The sequence below is a fragment of the Chelon labrosus genome, assembly GCF_963514085.1.
Source record: "Chelon labrosus genome assembly, chromosome: 14".
Taxonomy (NCBI): domain Eukaryota; kingdom Metazoa; phylum Chordata; class Actinopteri; order Mugiliformes; family Mugilidae; genus Chelon; species Chelon labrosus.
Genome location: NC_140347.1, coordinates 18,966,414 through 18,988,799, shown reverse-complemented (window position 1 = coordinate 18,988,799; position 22,386 = coordinate 18,966,414). Strand labels below are relative to the sequence as shown.

The following is a 22,386-nucleotide window of genomic DNA, read 5'->3' as shown; positions in this document are numbered from 1 at the left end:
GCTTGGCTGCGGCACAAAGGCCTCTTCTACTTCGTCTTGTCTGTTTTCGACTGTGTCTAATGAGAAAAAGCTCCTGGGTTTTGTGTTATGCAGAAAGCATGCCGCATGGTAACGACCCCATAGCCCGGGAGATATTTTGAAACCAGATCCTCAGCGTTGCGTCATGACAACATCCTCTCTGCAGGACCAGAGTGTGGAAAAAGAAAAAAACAACAACAAAAAAAAAAAACTCAAATGGAGAAAAAAGGATTTCGGAAATGAGAGGAAGCAGATAATTCTCTCCACACACAGATGCCACTAACAGCGCTCTTAATGTTTCGGGTTGCATCAAAGAGTGCGACACAAAAGTGCGTTCCCGTGCGCGTTTTGAGAGATTTGTGTGCTGGCGTCGGGGCCAAGACTCGTCGGCATGACCTCAGAAGAAGAAAAGCGCTGCAAAGCCACACCGCTGCAAACAAACCGTCGCAATTCCAGCTCGTTACGTGTGTTAGGTTTATTGGTAATGAGCCGAAAAACTAAATAAGCTGAAATTTCTCCACTACACACAGAGTTTAATTGCTAAGTGATGGGTCTGTCGGCGGCAGGGAACACACACACACACACACACACACACAAAGATAAGATAGAAATGTTTAAGACAGAAACAAAACAGTTTGGAGTTTATAGGCAGGACTGGAGAAATGTAGAAACAAAAGGAGGATTTCTGTTGATGTGAAAAGTGTCGTGAGCACGAATGTGAAGCTTGGTTTGAAGAGTGTGGTGAAGTGAGTTTGTTGTTACGACACGTGAAGCTGACTTAGTTTAAAGGCTCCTTCACTGGCTCGATACTTGTCCGTTTATTTGGTTGCATGGTAGTTTTGCTGGATCTTTTCATCTGCCCGTAATGTGAGTTTAGATAAGCGCTGCATAAACAAAGATTATTTTTATTTACACGACATTGGAGGCAGCGTGGGAGAAATCCACACGTTAGTTCTTCCCATGCAGGAATAACAGCTCACAGCAGCCCATTAAAGCCTGCGAGAAGATGATACTGACATTAGCAACAGATAGTCTGAGTTATTGTAAGTTGTGAGATGGAGCAGGATCCTTCAGCTGGGAATCGACACTGTTGCCTGTTTAAGTTTTATACATCCCAGACATGTCACACCTGTGAGCGATCACAGTGTTTTAGCTCATCTGTGTGTGTGTGTGTGTTCTTCATGACAACAGTGATTAAAATAATGCTGTGTTGCACATCTCATTTCGTTTTAATAGTGATATCAAAGAAATACGTCCCTTTCCTGTAGATTCCATCAGAAACTATTCAAAATAAAGTCGCTGTCTGTTCAGTTTGACTCCCTCGCATCCTGAATCTCCACTATGAGTGATTTTCACTGATTGCAGCTGCACTGCTGTTTGAGCAGTGTTATTTGTTTACAAAGTAAATACAACTGACGAAGGATCTGAGAAACATCCTCATTATCCACATCGTGTGCCTCCAAAACAGTTCTGACTCATCAGAGAATGAACATGGGCCTTCTGAGGGTGTCCTGTGGTATCTGGCAACAGAATGTTGTTAGTGGGGGCCTTTGGGGCTCTGTGGATCATCCCACAGATACTTGATCAGTTTGGGATCCAGTGAATTTGGAGGCCAGGTCAACACCTTGTGCTGTTCTCCATGTGCCTGGTCTGGTCTAGGTGGGTGCTACATGTCTAAGTAACATCCACATGAATGCCAGGCCCACAATTTTCCCAGCAGAACAATGAATTGTCACAAGATGACCAATGTTATTTACTTCTCCTGTCAGTGGTCATAATGATGTGGCTGACCGGTGCATTTGTATGACATCAATATTAGTTGTGATTGATAATAAACTTGACAAGCAGGCAAATTGTAAGCACCAGTTTCCACTCAGCAGGTCGCGCCTCTGAAAGAAGTCAAGCACAGCACTTGAGTAAAATGTCTTCTTTTTAATCACTGAGAATCCGTCGGCCGTATCTCTGAAAACACACTTTCTCCTGGATGAAGAGCAGCCTGCAGAGGCCAACTACAACATCAGTCAGAATGAAGACAGAATTTCCACGATGTGACGTTACAGCACAGAAAACTTCACAGCGAGCCAAGTTAGGAAACTCATAAAAATATGTAGGTCTTGATTTAGCAAAACAATACATTCACCCAGAATAGACGGCCGCGATGTGCGCAGGCGCCTGAATGAACATCTGCTCCGCATTACGGCGCTGGCCTGCTGCGAGCTGACGGTAGTGATTGATAGTAAATGAAACTCGATTTGGGGACTTTTGCCGTAGCTGAGGGATCATTGAATCAGCACTCAGAACAAATCTCTTCCCCTCTCTCTTTCCCCTTTCCCCAGTCTCCCGTTCCCAGGTGTCTTCACAGCGGCAGGAGGTGCTGATGGAGAACGTGACCCGGATGTCAGAGCGCTCTCGGCTGCTCCAGCAGAATTTGGGCGAGGAGTCCACTCAGGCCGACCTGCTGGAGAACATCTGGAAGCTGGAAAACCTCTTCCACAACCACAGCGACTGGCTGCAGAGGCTGGAGATCCTCATCAAGGTGCGATGCAGGATTAAAAACGACAACAATGGGTGTGGGTGGTTGACTAAGAGGGGAGTTACTGGGGATTTGGCTGGGCGGCGGAACAGTTTGTGAAACAGGAAGTAGAGATTATCTGCATGCCTTCAACATGTGTTCATGTGGTATATTTAAGTCATGCATCACATGAAAACAAAAACAACCTTAAGAATTTGGAACAGTATAGTATGATAATTAATGGCAAAAATGTTCTGATCTGAGCTTTACAAAAAGAATCATGACCACAGATCTCATAAAAGATTTCCAAAACAAAATTTAGGACAAAAATAAATCCTCCTGAATGCAGCCAACGGCAGATCATAAAAGACCATAAAACTGGCTTACATGGAGAACTGTGACTGATATATATATATTGGTTTTCTAAAACAATCGTATATAACTGAAACATTTGAAGCAGGTTTTAATAATACTTTTATTAGTTATAGATCAATAACCAGCACAAACTTTGTTTGCCCACCCAACACACGCAAAATAAGAGTTGATTCTTGATTTTTGATCTTCACAGAGAGCTAAGACCGCCTGATCTGGCAACACTGTCTGTACCCAAAAGTTGAACATGTCAAGTCTGAACAGAAGTCTGAAGTTTGTGTACTTGGCCCCTTGTCAGTGTCTGCTCCTCACTCATTAGTTTCACTTCTTATCCCATCAGCCCCTGGTGTACATGGGTGTGTTTCTCCCTCTTTCCCTTGACGGTTAATTAGTCCTCCCTTGTGTTCCTTATGTTCTCCCATTCTGTCCTAGATTCAACCTTAACTTGCTCCATTTGCGCCAGTCAGTTAAAACATTATGACCACCTTCCTAATATTGTGTAGGTCTCCCTTGTGCCTCCAAGACAGTTGTGCTGCCGATGTCGAACTACTACGATGAATCGGAGGTTGATGAGTTGTCTTCTTGCAGGGTCTGGAGGTGGAGCTGAGGAGCGTCCAGGCTCACTCTCTTCAGTCAGAAGGCTACCTGGTGCAGCTGGATGACAGGCTGTCCTCACTAAGTAACTCCGCTGGCAGGAACCTGACGGGCTTGAATGCAGAGGTGTCCCGAGCCTCCACATGGCTCCGCGATCACGAAGTCCTGCTCAGGTGCACATTTATATCACAGCATGTGCAGCTTAAAGCGTTCAAGAAGATCAAGAATCATGTTGCGTTGTGTTTTCTGATTCACTTCAGGGAAACTTCAAGCCAGGTGAGCGTGCTGAGGGAGAAACTGGACGAGGTCAACTGGACGGTGGGAGCCGTCAACCACACCTTCAGCAACGACATCAATATTCACCACTTCAAGATACACGACTTGCAGGTGAGAAGTTAGTCACAGCTTACAGTAGAAGAAAAAAAGTCCTGCACATTAAATCTGTTGTTGAAAATCACTCCTTCTGTTTGTCCAGATCCAGATCAGCAACATAACAGAAGACACAAGCAGCTTATGGGTGACCCACGTCCACACAGAGGCCCAGCTGAGGAACGAGATGGAGATCCTGAACACGATCACGGAGGACCTCCGTCTGAAGGACTGGGAGCACTCCATGGCCCTGAAGAACTTCACAGTACTAGAAGGTCAGCATAGAGACCTGGGTGTCTGTTCACACGGCTGAGCTGGTTCCTTAACAAGGAAGGATTAATAAAAATAATACACAAAATAGGAGCTTTATTTAAGTGATCTGAACCTTGCTCAAATGTAGGCTCAGGTTTTCATTGATAGTCTCTAAATGTCTCAATCAGTAGTTTTAAACTGCTGGTGGAGACCCTACAATAGGTCACAACATGGCACAACAAATGGCTCCAGTTGGACGTCTGTCAGCAGCTTTTCAGCCAAATCATCACATTGAATCAGCGGCAGGAGAGGTCGCATAGAGAGATCACTCAAATTGGTTGATCAGTTTAGAGAACCAGTGCACGGGAAATGAAAAAGAAGCAGCGTTGTACATCTTCATCTTATCTGAACATTCAAATATGTGAATAATTTCACAGTGACATGTAGAAACTGTAGAACAACTGATCAGTATCATTGAGTAGAGGCCACCTCTGTGAGTTTAGCTTAATTTGAAAACAGACCTCAACTTCTGAATACAATTATAAACTCATACTCATTTTAATGATTGTTAAACACTCTAATTTACTCATTTATATGTTAGTATGTACACTGATATAGATCATTATATACACCTATCAGCCACAACATTAAAACCACTGACAGGAGAAGTAAATAACATTGACCATCTAGTGACAGTTCAATGTTCTGCTGGGAAACTTTTGTACCTGGCATTCATGTGGATGTTACTTAGACATGTAGCACCGACCTAGACCAGACCAGACACCCCCACCCCATAGCAATGACACTCCTTGATGGCAGCAGACATCCCCAGCAGGATGCAGCCTGACACAGGTGCACACACACAACTAAAAAAAAAAAGGTTTAGGAACAACTCAACAAAAGAAAACATGAAGAACAGCACAAGGTGTTGACCTGGCCTCTAAATTCACTAGATCCCAAACTGATCAAGTATCTGTGGGATGATCCACAGAGGACCCTCCCCTCAACCCATAGGACCCAAAGGCCCCCACTAACAACAATCTGTTACCAGACACCACAGGACACCCTCAGAAGGCCCATGTCCATTCTCTGATGAGTCACAACTGTTTTGGAAGCACAAGGGAGACCTACACAATATTAGGAAAGTGGTCATAATGTTATGCCTGATCGTTATATAATCAATACTTTACAACCAAAATACATTAACCAAATAACCAACAAAACTATGCAAAAAACATGAATAATATACATTGAAGAGAAACAGAAGAAGCGTTATGAAACACATACTTCGTTTGTTCCCAGTATCTCTGAGAACTTGTTCCTCTGTAGGTCTGTTCTGTCTCTCCATGTTATCCCAGACAGAGTCCACGATGTTGAGATCATGGCTCTGTGGGATCACACCACCTGTTGCAGGACTCCTTGTTCCCCCTCCATGATTAAAAATGGTTCTTTTATGACTCTGGTTACTAGAATGAATTAGTGACAATCAGACGCCTCCCTGAGGGCATGGATAAGAATCTAAACAGCTAAAGTGCCTGGAGTGCTTTCAGAGTGCAGTGTATATACATCCGAGCCGTATGTATACCACACATGAGAGTGAGATGAAAAACAAGAGAACACAGCACAAGAACGTGAGAACTCTTGAGTTTAATGAATCCCGCTGGGTGGACCCACCTTCAGCCCATCTGAACCAGTACATGTTTGCAGTGTGATCAAGTGACCCAAGCGTAGCATACAAATGAGATTTTACACCGTGGTGGGATTACTACCCTCGGGGGTATTAAGCAACGCCGAATGTTCTTCCTCCAATCTGTTCGGGCCTGATTAGTCCCGACGTGGTAGGACTCTCGCTGCCAGCATACCAAATGACTCCTCTGGCTTGTTAAAATCAGGATTGGTATGCCATGATGTAATGCTGGCAGGGGACGCGGCTGATTGATGGCAACTCAAACTGAACGGGACCCCTGATCTGGTCTGTGCTTCACATGTGGGTGAGATACCGTCTCTCCGGAGCCTGGAACCAATTGTGGGTTAAATTTAGATGCTACATCTAGAAAGAAAACTTGACTGCTCCGGTCTGTCATTAGTTTTAGCTCTGCAGGGCCATTCGCTTGTTGTTAGCTCCCAGTCACCTTAGCCAAGAAAGGTTTTACATCTCTGCGCATGTTTACCCTCCTCTCCTCTGTTCTCTTCTTGTGCCTCGCTTTTAAACCCCGTCCGCTTTTTCCTTCAGTTCATTCGTCTTAAATTTCTCTTCGACTCCCAAGGATTTTGATGCCACACGTGTTACTTGTTGCGTTTTTTATAGAAACACGAGAAGCTGTTTAAGTTATTTTCGATGAGTGGCACAAAAATCAAACGAGGGCAAACATGTCAGATGGTTTCAATTACAACTTTGTGTATTAAGTCACAATTAGACATCTTGGCTTCCAGATATTAACGTATTTATACATGGTGTTGCTGTATAAACTAAATTATGTACATGTAACATATTGCAAGAGTAATGTAACAGTCTCTCCTTGCCATTCACTTTTATTCCATCTCCCTCCTGCTTGTACGTTACGTTGTGTAGCATGTCCTACCCTGCCGGTGTTTAATTGGTACGAAGCAAATTCCACATACTAGGGTTTCACGGCTATCCTTCAATTTGGCATAAGTATGTGTATGAGTTTACGAGGCCACAGGCATTTTTGCCGATTGCGTCGGCATCTGCTGACTTTCATGATCAGGCCCACACACCGTCACACCGTTACTTGAGGCTACCAAATAAACAGGTTGTTTGTGACAGCTGCCCCAAAGTGAGTCATAGTTGTTTTGAAATGTTGGACGTCTAATAAAGATAAAACTCATAAAAACTGCCCTTAAAATCTGCTGTACAATCTTGTGTTCGCACAGTGTTTGCACTTTTATCTCAGATTTTTCTAACTGGGGTAAAAGGAGAAGCTAAGTCTTTGGTGATTCGCCAAACTGGAGAAAATGGCAAAACATCTTCAAGAAACTCTACAAGTCCAGTTCTCTTTCTTTGAGCATTTTTTGGATATCTGACAATTAGTCTTCTCTGTGATGGCCTCAAGATAGAAGGTTAAACCATGCTTAGTATAGGAAAGCTGGCTGAATGCCCTGAGTCTTGACCTAGGTCTAGATGTGAAGACTGGAGGGGGACTGGGTGCAGGAGGATCACAGCACTTCAACTGAATGACGTCCGACTGCAGCAGAGGAGAACATGAACTTTATTGGCTAAAATCAAAAAAGTTATAGTAGTTTCAGCTCATTACATGATTATTGTATCTCAGGAAAAGGTTGAGGTTCACTTGCTGCTTGACAGTATTTATAGACATTTTCTCATGTACTGTCAACATGAAGCACATACACCGATCCCCCTTGTGCCTCCAAAACAGCTGTGACTCATCAGAGAATGGACATGGGCCTTCTGAGGGTGTCCTGTGGTGTCTGGCAACAGAATATTGTTAGTGGGGGCCTTCTACTGAATTTGGAGGCCAGGTCAACACCTTGTGCTGTTCTTCATGTTTTTTTTAGTTGTTCCTAAACCATTTGTGTGTGTATGTCTGTGTCAGGCTGCATCCTGCTGGGGATGGCTGCTGCCATCAAGGATTGTCGCTATGGGGTGGGGGTGCCTGGTCAGGTGGGTGGTACATGTTTAAGTAACATCCATACGAATGAATGCCAAGTCCAAAAGTTTCCCAGCAGAACACTGAATTGTCACAAGATGGTCAATGTTATTAACTTAACTCCTATCAGTGGTCTTAATGTTGTGGCTGATTGGTGTATGACATGTTAAGTGTACATGTACTGACCTGTAATCATATCATTCTACAAAAAGAAACAGAGAAACAGCTCATACATCCTTAAATTAGGATTATAACTGAACATGTAGCCTCCTTCTGACCTCAGTCTGCTCCATCTGTTTTCTGTTAGAACATCCTCTATAATGCAATCACAGAACACACGATAATGCCTTGTGTCATTTGTTGTCATTGTGATGAATTTTTATCATCTCCCTGTGCATTTAACGTACACATTGTTGAAGTCTTAAAATATCTGCTGGACTAAAGAGGACAAGATGTTTACTCCACCCTGCGACGGGCTGGATGTTGGATGGAGTGAACTCTGAGGCTGTCAGATGTTTTCAGGCTTGACGTGCAGCGGCCGCTCGGCATGTTATTGTTGAAACGCCGTCAGCTAAATGAGCGAAGGTTGACTATGAGAGTTGCGAGATTAATAATGTGGAGCTCTGCTAAAACAAACCATTAACGACCACTGGGGCGAACCATCTTCTCCTCGGATTAGACGTGCAGAAAGACGACTGAAATACCAAAAGGTCTGTAGGGGGATGTCGTAGATGTGATAGAGGTTCAACTAGGGCATACTTTATGTGTTGAATTATCAATTCAGACAGCAGTAGACATAAATATTCTTTGTGTATTTCTAAACAATGGCGCCTGGAACTGGCTCATTAAGGACTTAATAAATGTATTTTTTTTAGATTTTAGATGCTTGTTCGACCACCGAGAGACGAGTAAATATATTTCGCACCAATCGCAGCTGTTGTGGTCTGCTTCGCCAACATGTGTAGTTACATTTCTGGGGAAGGCGCTGCCCATACATCCACCACAAAAGCATAAATCTTGTGTAAGTCTGTGCAAAATCTCAATTTACCGCAGACTACAGAGTCTCATGTATAGGGAGCAGTGAATTCGTGAACAAGGGAGAGATTTCTGACAGAGCTGACAGTTCACATAAGCCTTCATCAGGATGTTATTTCCAACAGAAACACCTCTTTCTCAATTGTGCATGTGCAATTACATTGAGCAGATTTGATCCTTAATTACACTTAACACGGACTGCAACACATGATTATTTTTGTTGTAGATCAGTCTGCCAGTAATTCCTCATTCTCATTAATCATTTGGTTTATACAACTTCACATCAAGTCTGACTGAGTGTAACCCATGTCCTCTGCTTGTCCTCACAAGGATGAAAACACAAAAGCACACACACTCTCGTTGTGACCTTTCCACAGCACCGCGACCTCCTGCCTCCAGTTGAGAGTGAAGCAGTTATGAAGCAGTCAGAGGCAGCAGGAGGCTGATCTGTATCTCAAAGCCGCTCATCATCATCACCATCAGAAAGCTGCAAATTAGAGCTCTGAATGGGTCATAACACTGAGCATTCCCACAAGCCGTGTTGTGGTCCACCTTGTTAAACATGTGGTTCCCATTGTGGCCAGGCCTCTCCCTCGGTCTTTCACTATTTGGCTTTTTTTTCACTCACCCTCTCCCGAGTCTCTCCAAGCACAACAAACGTTTGGAATCTTTTTTTGTGAGTCCCAGTTCAGCCTTCATTTTGGCTGCCACATCCCTCTATGTGTGCGCATGATGAAGTCTCCTGACTTTAATAAAATTATTATCTGCAGGAATCAGAGACTGGGTCCCTGGTGTTCCCTCTTTTCAGGTGATAATCTACACAATGCCTTAGATGATAAGTGGTCCAACTCAGTGTGAACCCATATGTCTGTATTCATTTATGCCAAACTAAACCCTAGTGCAGCTCCTTGTCATGTAAAACTAGTCTTGTTCAGACTAACTCAAAGATGGTATCTATTAATGATCGATTGTGCTGTTGCATTTGCATTTTACCTTTTTTTCCTTTCTTTTTGCCTATTTGTGCAGGGCCTCCAGGGCCGAAGGGGGAAAAGGGGGACACTGGACAACTGGGACCACCTGGGGCCCCTGGCTTGACTGGCTTGAGAGGTGGGTACAACCTGGACTACTGCCTGTAAATTAACAAGAAGTGCAAAAAACAAAATATTTAAAAGACCAGTTCTTATGCTCAAGTGGTTAATGTCCCCACACTGACAGTGACCTTGTTACCCCAACCAAGACAAGGTACAACAAGTTTATGCCGTCTCCTTCAGAGTCCAAGATTGCTCCAACTGTACTGTCTCCTGATGTATTTTGTCATTTGAGAAGAAGTACCTAGCCCCCATGGGAATAGTAGAATGATTGTTAAACAGACAAACAAGAAGATGAAATAGAGTATGTGCTAATCGTTCATTTTGAGTTATTTTTACAAGCCTTTTTTCCCATATATTTTAATGTATAAAAACACAATTGTCTTATTTCCATCACCATTTGACAAGTCTGTAAGTGATCATTTTAAGGCGTTAAAACAGGTTTAAACAAATCTACCCACCAACCAACTAAAAAATGTGAAATGTTTTACAGTGCATTTATGATATCCACCATATATTTTATTTTAGTGGCTAACCCAAATGTTTCCATTCAGATATTTTAACATTACATTATTATATTTAGTGACTTACAAGTGATTAAAGTGAAAGTGATGATTTTAAGGTGTTATAAGAGGTTTAAACAAACCTACCAACCAATCGTCTAAAAAATCTGAAAGGTTTTACAGTGTATTTATGAGATCCACCATATATTTTATTTTATTGGCTAACCCCAATGTTTCCATTCAGATTTCTTTAAAGTGTAGCGTTATGTACATTATATTTTGTGAATGACTGCGTAAACAAACCGAGTCCAGGTCATAAAATTTAGCAGTCCTGTAAATGTCCAATGTAAACACCATATTTGGAAGTTACAAGCTTCTTTTTCTGAACCACCAGAATTTACCAGTTGATTGACACGAAACGTGAAAATCTAGACACCTTGTACGCAAATCAGACTTTGGCTAGTGTAGCAACACCTTCTGCTTCTGTGATTACATTAATACTGTGTGAGAGGAGAGATTAAAAAGTCATATAAATCTGCTTAAGGAAAACAAGACCCCAGACTTTGGGTGGGGTGGGGATTTATTTTTAGAGCCAAAGTGGCCACATCATCTGTCTTTGACTTGCAGGTAATTCCACCAAATCTGCAGCCTCCATTCAAATAGAAACACCACCTGCATTGACATTACTACTTTTCAAAGACACTGCATAATACAATCAACAGCAATATGATTCCAGATGTTCTGGGCACTCCTCCAGCTTGGTACCTCTTGAATCATTACCCCTCAAGTCGTCCCCTGTCATCATCCATCCCACATTCCCCAACCAACAAATCTTTCCAAGAAGCATTATCTTCTTGTTGAAAGGTGACCCCTCCCCCCCCAAACTGCTGCCGTAGTTCCAGGAAAAAGTGAATTTCTAACTGTAGGGGAAAAAAAGAAAAGGCCTCATTACTGGTTAACATGAAAACATTGCAAAGCGAATGGAGCCAAATCCAAGAAAGAGAAAAGCAGAACAACCCCCAATGTTCATCAACCTGTTGTATCTGGTTCAGCTGGTTTTGTTGGTCTTAATCAGAGTGATTTTATCTTCAAATTATGAATAAAAATTATTTCAACAACCAAAAACAGCATGTACACCATGGGAGACCAAACAGTTCGAAGCTATACACACTAAATTCACAAAGAGTTGTCCTGATCAAGTTTCTTTTTGCCCCAAATCTGAGTCCCAATCAGATCTTAAATAAACAAAATATCCTCCCCTGGAGATTCATAAAGGCTTTTCTTATCTTACTTGCATTCTCCTAGATCACATGCGCAACGTGCGACTGTATTAAGTCCAATAAATAGAGCTGTCAAAGTTAATGTAGTGTGGAGAGGGTAGCTCATGCCTTGGCTCCAGAAAACCTGTGTTCTCGACTTCAGAAATGTTCTGGTCTTCCAACACTATAAACTCCCTAATCCTCTCTGGAACATCTTTCTTCTTGACGCTGTGTGGAGGAAACCTTTCTTTTAAATGCAGCGTTCAGTGTTTGTTATTGTTTCAGCACAGCCTTTGCCTGAGTGGACTCCATGAATTCTGTTTTGTAGGTGTTGAATCAAGTTGGTTGTACTGAATGAAGATCAACTAATACCACCTCACCAAACATCCACATTGCTCAATTTACTAATTGCTGTCTGACTGACTTCATTAAATTATAACTTATATTTCACCTTATCAGTCAAAACAGCAAGGTCACGAAACACTCAGTTTCTGTTGTCTGTGCAAGGTCAATGAGGCTCCATGTATTGTTATTATTGTAGACAACACTGCAAAGTTTAAAGTACCAAGTTGAACTAATCTCAACCTTGAGGAGACAACCAGTGGGAGTTTGGAGAGTTCCCCAAACGATTATCAAATTCACCAAGCTGATAGCGGGCTAGGACCATCAGGCGGACTCTAAGGTGGAGCTTGTTTTCCTCTGAAACATTTCAGAGTGTTACCTAAGCGACCATAGCCTGGAATGCCCATCAACGTCAATCTGTGACAACTCAACCTCTTTATATGTGGTCAGGTCTTTACTGTTCTAATTAAAGAATAGTGAACCCCTTTGTAGGTGACGATTGGTCGCTAGGGGGCATTCAAGACATTTGTTGCCTAGGTAACCCTCTTGTATATTTCCCAAACCCAAATGTTTCCAAGTGAAACAACAAGCAGAATAAAGAAATATTCTCGGAGTTTGAATGGAGCTAGCTCTTCTTGCTGTCACTGCTCTCTGTTTGAAAAAGAAACAGGAAATGATGTTGTTGCTTCACCTTGGTTCAAGAAATCCTCCAAGCCCGCAATCGTCATGGTGAAGTTGGTGAGAACCAAAGTCATGGACACAGGCTACCTTTGTTTGCTTCATATGTCAAACCTCGATTGCTGCCATTGGTTGTCGCCTCAATTGCGTCAAAATTTGCTCAGCTTGGTACCTTCCCACTTTGCATCGTCAAAGGTTTTTCGCCTATCATCACTACAACTCTCTGAATTTCATTAACACCACATGGTCTCACTTCTAGTCTCTTCCTCAGTGTACAGGATGTTTTCCCTTTTTTTCATGCTGAATGCTGTTCCTGATCATAAAAATGAATAATCGCCCACGCTGTTAACCAGGGTCTACACAATGTGTTCACATTACGCTACACGTACTTGTACCACATGTTGCTCCATTTGCATTGAAGCCAAAGAAATCCATCATCACATCCAGCCTGTATCTTCTTTCACTTGTTGAAGGATCCAGTTGGACTGCCCTTCAGAACAAGGAGAACTCTGCTGCACTTGCATCCAAACTATGATTGATGGCGTTTTCCCAGAGGGGTTTTTGAGATGAGTGGAGTTACATTACATCATCCATCATCGGTTTATTTAGCATCTCTGGCTCGTCCACGTCCATGTCTAATTATTTCATTCACATTTTTGAGCAGTCACAACAGTGTAACGAGAGCAGAGTGCAAGGGCATTTGAAAAGGGTCAGCGTACTTCAGCGGTGCAATCAATAACTCGTTAACACGTTAATTTTGAGACATTTGAGTGGGCTCGGTGTAAAGAGACATTCTCATTTTGTGCCAAGGAGAAAGAAAATTACTAACGATGTTGATATTTTCCATTTGTCAGTCAAACGTTTAGAAGTTGATGCGATGACAGATGGTGGAACAAGATGAATATTGGCTTCCAAAATCTTAATTTTCTTTAATACACAATGCAGACTGTGTGTCTGCTGTGTACACAGTGCAGATGGCTCTGATAGGGCTGATAATTGGAAGCTTTCTAATTAGATTTTGGTGCATTTAACAGAAAGACGTTCAATACTTGTTTATTTAGACCCACACTGAAATGGATAAAAAGCTTGAAATACTGACCAGATCAAGTTCCAGTCTGCTTCAGTTGGTGTTGAGAGTCTGGCATTAAAATCTCACGCAGTCCTCATTCATTCTTCCATTTCTTCCCACATGGATTTCAGTATAAATTTACGAGTTTGGCACAGGATCATTTGAGAATCACTGTGTCATCAAGTTTGTTTCGATGTACTGACTCAGTCGCTCCTTTATCACATCCAGTAATGTGAAAATGTGTATACTGGAGAAAATAGCCGATATACACCAGTGAGTCACAACATTAAGTCCACTGCCCGGAGAAGTAAATAACATTGACCATCTTGTGGCAATTCAATGTTCTGCTGGGAAACTTTTGGACCTAACATTCATGTGGATGTTACTTAGACATGTAGCACCCACCTAGACCAGACCAGACACCCCTATAGCAATGACACTCCTTGATGGCAGCAGCCGTCCCCAGCAGGATGCAGCCTGACACAGACACACACACAAAAACACTTTAGGAATAACTCAAAAAACATGAAGAACAGCACAAGGTGTTGACCTGGCCTCCAAATTCACTAGATCCCAAACTGATCGAGTATCTGTGGGATAATCCACAGAGGCCCCTCTCCTCAACCCATAGGACCCAAAGGCCCCCACTAGCAACTTCCTCAGAAGGCCCATGTCCATTCTCCGATGAGTCACAACCATTGTGGAGCCACAGGGGAGACCTAGACAATATTAGGAACGTGGTCGTAATGTTTTGCTTAAGTTTTATGTGTAAATTAAACATATTTCATGAGATATACTTGTTAAGGCTCTGCAGGACTTTGCAACGTTAGCGTAATCTGTGAAGACTGATCCTTCAGCATGTTGAGATGAGGCTGATTATGTGTTTCAGGATTTACGGGAGAAAAAGGCAACCAAGGCCCTCGGGGAATGAAAGGGTCCGTTGGAGTTGATGGCGTTCAAGGAGAAAAAGGAGATGCTGGACCTGCCGGGCCTAAAGGTATATCTTTATCCCCATTTAAACCTGGCTTGCTTCATTGAGGTCACAAATATTTCTACACAAAGACAAAACACAGAAGCACAAAAAAACACAGTATAACTATCGCAACAGCTAAAATATGTGAGATGTTGTGTACTTAAGGAGCAGCCGAAGCAGTAGCCACATTAAGGTCAGTTATTCTGTCTCTCTCCTAGAGTAGAAACGTTTCTCCCTGTGGTCTTGTTCAACTCGCAGCTGAAACTCGTCAACGCATTTACAGTCCAGATCATTTCAGATTTGCAAACTGAAAGACTCTGAAAGTTTCCCAAATGGTTGCATGACATGTTGACTTTATCACCAGAGTAGAAACTTCCTTAGCATTGCAAATTATTAGGAACCAAACACATTAACACTTCTTACATCACTAACAGGTGCCACTGTTTATGTTTTTTGTGCAGAGCCATAATTGCTTAACTACCCATATCTTCTTCTGTTTATTGCAGCACAACAGCTGCTAGTCCAGTCAGGTGATATATAGCTCTTGGAACAGAGAGAGACAGAAAAAAGCCATGACTTGGATTTAATATACCTGCTGTACTGATCATTCCGATCATCGTATGGGATTAGTCTCATGCCATAATCCAAACCTGCAAAAAATAATTTTTTGAAATGTTGAAACTGACCGTTTGAAGTCACTATTATGTCATGTTTGTTTTCCTTCTTCACAACAGCAGCTCTTTTATTTTCACAGTGTTTCTCCAACTCATTTTCAAAGTTTCAGATTTGTCCCTCGGTGTATGACTTTGTTTTCCCAGGCCTGAAACTTTGCGAATGGTGATCTGGAAAAAAACTGCTGCACATATGTTTCAAATGAAGCTCTGAAACCCTTGAAAACTCCTTATTCTGGAACTTTGAAGGATGTATATTTGCATTCATACTGCTCTGTTCTTTCAGAGCTGACTCTACAACAGCCACTTTGCAGAGATTTGACCGCACACTTGGGAGCTTTCAAGTCGAGTGATTTTTGGCAACACTCTTCTCTTTCGCAGCTCTGTTTTGAAACTTTGAAATGGACTGTTTGAAAAAAAGAAAAATGCCCTGGGTCCTGAATGTGGAGACATTTGATCTCGATGAGTTGTTTACCCTTTGATAAAGTCCACTCCAATCACATGTTGTATTAACAGGGTTAGGTGAGACTGACAGACAGCTCAGCCAATGACCGAAACCCAATGGATTTGCTTTTCAGACTTTTATACCTTAGTTTCAGACCCGCAGAACTTTTGTTGGTTATATTTCAAGCTTTCTTTCACAGTTTCAATTTATTTTTGCAAATTTGGTTTAATGGCATGATCTTAATCCCATACTAATCTTCCAGAAACTCCCATACATCCAGATATCTTTAAAAAGGTCAACATTTACCATGAAAATGTATCTTTGAGACTTTAAGTAGGATAATCTTTTTCCTAAGTTATGCAAAATCCATAATGAACATAGTCTCTGGACAGCTAAATATACCATTATGTCTAGTAAATGGTAATCTAGTAATCCATTTCTTTCTTTTCATTGCAGACTGTAAATATACCTTTTCTTTGTCATATTTTCCATGAAATTAAAACCATGATAAATATCACCTCTTAGACAGAACACTGTCCATTATATCACGCTTAAATCCCAGATAGCTTCATAATCTTGGACCCTATTATCTATACATTATATGTGGTTACGTGTTTCCTCTCTGGCATCACCCGCTGCACGATAACAAAAACACACTCTGATGACATGATCTAAGCTCTGATGAAGTAATTCCAGCTATAACTAATTTGATAAGGCTCCGTGGTCTTTGAGTTCCTTGTGTCAACATGTAATGTGTGTGTGTATTTAGCCGGCAGCTGTTGCCCATCAGTGCAGGATTTGGCTGAAATGTCCACCACTGAGTCCCACAGTCCTGATGTTGGCTAGTAGCTCTCAAAAACTTGGACCAGGCTGATCTGTTAGTTTTCATGGCTGAACACTCCACACCAGACTCCACTGGGTTTTGGTGCATTTTTATTTGATAAATGTGTCTGTAGCTCAATAATATAACTGTCATGTATGTAGGGATATAGCTTCGCAGCAGGCTTTCACACAATGTTAATGACAATACCTGGCTTTGTGATAAGCTGGGCTTGAATTTGGACCAGTCCAGTTATATTGAATAGCTATTTTAGCTATTAGCTAATTTAGGTTTACCATTAAAGACCTGGTCACAAAATATTTGGCCATAGAGGCATGGTGATGGAGGCACTACTCATGGGGATAGTTGGTGAGTTATTTTAGCTTGCAAGCTGAAGTCAGCTGTGAAGACGCCAGAAATAGTCAGTGAAAGTACCTCTCAAGCTTCCTTCTATTTTCTTTGTACCGGGTAGCTTGCTACCCTTTGCCTGGCATCATTTAATGAGATAAAGTTGATGAAGGGGGAAACAAGGTCGCTGACAACTTGCTGTCAGTTAGCTCGCTAACTTGTCAACAAGTCCTCTTGGCAGTTACTGTCAAGACAGCCTATCAGTGATAAATGGTTGCTATTAGGGCTGTCAAAGTTAACACATTAAAACAAATTCATTTTAACTCTACTCATGTTTTAATTACATTATTATGACTTCAGCATAGGGCCGTAGTTAGTGAAATTAGGAAGCAATCGAAGCTGCAGTAACACTGTGGAAAGAAACCAGAATATAAAGTGCTTCCCTCAACAAGAGCAAAGCTACTTGTCTTGTCGATGTGAACTAAGTACTAAGACAAACTTGGGTACATTAAAAGCAGATTTTGAAAAGTGTGTTACCTAAGGAAATAATGCGATTAATTGCGATTAAATATTTTAATCCAATGACAGCCGTAGTTTCAATTGAATAAGTTAATTATACCATAAACTTGACAGTTTCTATCCAGACAGTAGTTAAAATGTTAAAGTAGCAGCACATTAGCCTCGGACTGCTAGTATAGTGGCTAATTTGGTTAGTAGTTAACTGATAGCCCAAAACAATTAAACAAACAACCGACAAATTAACAATCACAAAACAACTCTAGTAAAAGCGTGTAATTCTTCAACAAGTACATTAAAGGAGAACTACTGTTTTTTACAACCTGGACCTTATTTCTCGCTGAAAATACGATCGTTTACTCACCCATATAACTTTTGTGTAATTTGTATTGGTCCGGATGATGTCTTCTGATCTGGATGACATCATCTCTGAGCGCCACGCACACTCGCGACGGTCGGCTTGTTTACCTATAATTTGCTTCTGCTATGGTTCGTCCACAACCTCATAATCGGAAAAATATTCAGCCATGTTGCAAAAAACTAGCAGTAGCAATTACAGGTAAACAAGCCAACTGTCGCGGGATGATGACATCATCCAGGTCAAAAGACATCATCCGGGGTCTGTAGGTCAATCTACAGATCCTGGATGATGATAACAGGTAACTCCGGACTCAGTGGGGAATAGCACTAGCGTACAATAACAAAATATTGGTGAAATGAACGAGTTTCACGGCAGATAATGCATTATTTAGAGGCTGTGTTTCGGTGCCACAGTCACTCCCACTATATGGATATACGTTGATCTAATTATCTCCGGAAGGAATACAAATTACACAAAAGTTATATGGGTGAGTAAACGATCGTATTTTATGCCAGAAATAGGTCCAGGTTGCAAAAAACAGAAGTTCCCCCCTTTAAGGGAGAAGAAGTTCAATTAGTCATTTGAAATGATTTACAATGGCAATACAAAATATCTGGTCCCGAGATATAGTATATACAATCCATGCTTGCATACATAAATTTTAAGCAAGAAATATCAAGTTATCTATCTTTAAATCCTGTTATGTAAGCTCAAGAGTAACTTTTGATAGAATTCATCAGATTATGTCTATTCAGTAAGATTCAGAAAATTGTTTAACAAACGAAATTTACTGGACCAATGACCAGTAGGACTTACTGGACGGCGAAACCTTACACAGCTGTATAATATCCAGCAAAAATTCAACTCTTTCCAAACAGCTGATTTATAAGTTTTAAAAAAAATCTGGTTAAACAGACACAATTATGTATCAAGTGCATGTTTTGCTGAAAGATGTCTGGTGAAAGAGGCCTGTCTTGTTTGGAACAAGCAGTAGAAGACGTGGGAAAATTAGCACAGGGATTGATACCAGCCATGGCTTAGCAAACATGAAAAGAGCATCACCCACAAATACTCTGGCACCGGCAACGTCGTTTGATTGACAAGTTAATTATGTGAAGAGAAGCTCAAAATACCACACAAATAAGCGTTTTATGAGACAAGATGAAGAAAACGAGGGCCTTCACAGATGTTTGGCCATCTACGCACTGGCAGTTTCCAACAATGTGTGTCAGTGCTTTCACCCATCTGGGCTGGTTGTGGGTTTAACAGACCAGTGAAGGGTGAAGAGTTTGTAGACCTTCTGGTGTGAATGGGGCCTCAGCGTAAGGCAGTCACCCAGGAGGGAGGAGGGATGCTGAAAAGACTGAAAAACACAGCCCTGGGAAGCTTCATGGCTTCTTTTTATAGAGTGCATTAGGTGGCATCTCAGATCAGCTGGGGTTAAACATCCTGTGTTAACTGTTTATTTTGTCCACTTAAGGGTCAATAAAAGGCCCAAAGCCAGACAGTGTTTGTTGGATTATAGCTAACATGTTATCAATCCTCAATTGTTTCCGCAACGTTGTGGTTTTTTTTTTTTTTTGTTTGTTTTTTTTCATTTCATTATTAGTCAATCGATAAGCTCCTTTTAGCTCTGTTTGGGTCTCCTCCAGCCCCTGAAAAAAACATTTCAGACTTTAGATGCTGGAGTTTTACTTCTGTCTCAATGCTATCTTAGTTTCTACACCATCTGGTACCAGCATGCAGCATTTTATCAGATTTTTTTCTTCCGATCAGTTTGTTGTTGCTGTAAATGAGACTGTTAACAGAGCTGAGACTGAACAACACAGTTTATTTTCCATTTCTTGAGCCAAAACCAACTGAAAGAGACAAACAGAACCAGATGATTTGTCATTTTTCACCACCACCACCATCAGCATTTCCAAAACTGATAATCATGTTAATATAAAGAAGACAGCGATGTTAGCTTACTAACAACTAGCTAACTCTACTAGATGGGAAAGGATCATTTTTGTCTTGTTGATGGCCAAAATGACAGGTTTTGTTTCCTCTTCTTCGTCTTCTTCGTCTTCTTCTCTTGTTTGTATTTGTCCACTCTTTATACTCTGTTTAATGCAGCCATGTTTAATTTATCCTCTACCACCACCTTCTGACTACACATGACAAGATTATTTCCTCCTAACTAGATGGTTCATTTTTATGTTTGCTTGAGCATTAAATGGCCACATGGCTAATAATACCTAAAAAGCTGATGACCACCATCTTAGTTTAGCGTGTTGACATGCTAAAATTTACCAATTGCTGTTAAGCACAAGGTAAAGCTGAGGCTGTTGGGAAAATCATTGATTTTGCTTGAATTTGCTCATAAATCAAAATACCTGTCCCATTTTGACCTGATGGTGGCGCTACAGGAAGATTCAGGTGTACAGCAAAATTATTACAATTCATCCTGAGAGTCCGTGCGGATGTCTGATCTAAATTTTAAGGCACTCCATTCAACAACTGTTGATGTATTTGGCTTTGCAAACATCTTGCTCATTTCCACGAGGAACACCAGTGAACAAAATGTCTTTGTGCCATTATAAATCAAATGCATCTGTTGTTTCTTGTGGCTCATCAGTAGCTTACCAATGTGTTTGGGTTTTCTCTGCAGTGGTATTTAGTTGTTAAGGATGTGGTCAAAACGGAGGTGACACTGACAGCCGAGGACGTCACGGGCTGGGTGTGGTGGAGCGTTAGTTGACACGGACACACACAGGCATTAACATAGTACTGTATGTGGGACTGAGAGTCACCTCAGCTGGCACCAACGCTGTGGTCTTGGATATAAAAAACACTGAGTGAAATTAAAGGTGCCCATGAAGCTGATCCTCTTATAGCTTTATGGCAAAAACAGAGTTGTGGTTTTCAAACCCCATGGCTGAGAATTAGCCACAGGCTGGCACTGAAGCCAGTGCTCACTCACTTTAGAGGTTATTCCTTTTTGGAGTTTGGAATGAGACAATATTTTGGAATGAAAACAAATAAAAAGTCGTATCCATGCTTCAGAGAGGAGGGAAGTATTACACGTAAATGTGCTGTAAGTTTGCAGAAACCACAAAAGGAAAAAGGATTTTCACAGAGAGCGATCCTGCGGTATTTAACTTTTCTACTGTGCAAACATCGACAAAGTGCAGATACTCCCAGAAATACCTTGAGAAAAAACAGTCCACAGCAGAAAAATCAGAGGTTAGAAACAAAGTACAGTAAGTAATGGATTCAGGGTGGTAGCTTCTAATTTTATGCTCATATCACAAGGCAATTACAGGGCTCTGCTAAAAATTGCCACACACACACACACACATACACACACACAAAATACAAAGTAGAGGAAATGGGTGGGTCAGAGAAAGGTTGTAAAATTTAAATATGTTGGTGGTTTAACACATCTTTTCTCTGGGGTTCCTGGCTGTTTTCAGTCCATTTCTTCACACACACACACACACACTAAGATAAAATGTGGTGCAATATTTAGCTGATGAATAGGCTGTTTCTCTCTAGATAAATCTGGATTTTGGGGGAATATTATTAAGCAGATGTGATTAAGGCTTCTTGCTTTTGGTCACATTTCATTTCAAATTTTTAGTGCTTAAAATGTGATTGTATAGTTTAGAATTTCTTGAGCATCTAAGGATTAAATAAGACTCATTTGTATAGCATGCAACCAGTTATCAATATCTGATCTCAATTTAGGACAGATCTCTTAAATAACATCATGGGAATGCTGCAGTAGAACATGCATTTTATTTAATTGATCTGGGGATAACACTTGTGCATGTTTTTTTTTTTTTTTTAAGTAAATCTTCTCCTGTAGCAATGAAATGTTGCAAACTAACAATCATGAAATAATTTTTTGTCCTCAGGTGAACGAGGAGACAGAGGGTTCAAAGGAGAGAAAGGTGATCGTGGGGAGCGGGGAGAGAAAACAGGTGAGAGCAGAACAATTAATGAGAATCCAGTCCACAGTATTATTTTTATTTTATTTTAGTTACAGATAAATAGGATGAAATGTGTCTCAGTTGTATGATTCCACCTGTTAGGAATAAAAAAAGAATAATGCAACTGCTAAAAACTGATGCATAGACCCTCGTGAAACTCCTTAACCCATTTAATAAATTAGTATTAAATGCATTTATCATGTTTTGGGGAGAACTTCTGCGTGAAATTGACACAGAAGCTACGGCAACAGCGCAGACTCTAGCGCCGCAGCTGACATGCACCTTCCCAGAAATGTAATTCTGCGTTGACGCATACCACAAGAGCTGTGATTGGTCCATTTGGTAGTAGCGTGTTTCCGCTTTAGTATTTCCAGCTGCTTCTCCATCTCCGCAATTTTCTAATTAATTGTTTTGGATCAATAAAGATGGAACACATCGAGGAAAGGTTACTCGAGGAGGTTCAGAGATACAAGCATCTGTACGACTAGTCTTCGGTGAAATTTCGGCGAAAGTTTCAGTCGCCATTGTTGACAGTGAAGCACGAAGTAGAAACAA

The 22,386-nt window shown here is 41.3% G+C and overlaps 1 protein-coding gene across 1 annotated transcript in view; it reads left to right on the top strand.

The window, feature by feature from the left end:
* The window catches only part of scara5 (scavenger receptor class A, member 5 (putative)), an 81,591-nt gene that overhangs the window by 37,082 nt on the left and 22,123 nt on the right, over nucleotides 1-22,386 (top strand). Inside the window, exons 3-9 of the mRNA XM_084560273.1 lie at nucleotides 2,355-2,554; nucleotides 3,491-3,669; nucleotides 3,757-3,883; nucleotides 3,972-4,140; nucleotides 9,808-9,888; nucleotides 14,610-14,717; nucleotides 21,757-21,822. Of these exons, the coding sequence (XP_084416399.1) occupies nucleotides 2,355-2,554; nucleotides 3,491-3,669; nucleotides 3,757-3,883; nucleotides 3,972-4,140; nucleotides 9,808-9,888; nucleotides 14,610-14,717; nucleotides 21,757-21,822 (930 nt within the window). The remainder of the gene's footprint in view (nucleotides 1-2,354; nucleotides 2,555-3,490; nucleotides 3,670-3,756; nucleotides 3,884-3,971; nucleotides 4,141-9,807; nucleotides 9,889-14,609; nucleotides 14,718-21,756; nucleotides 21,823-22,386) is intronic.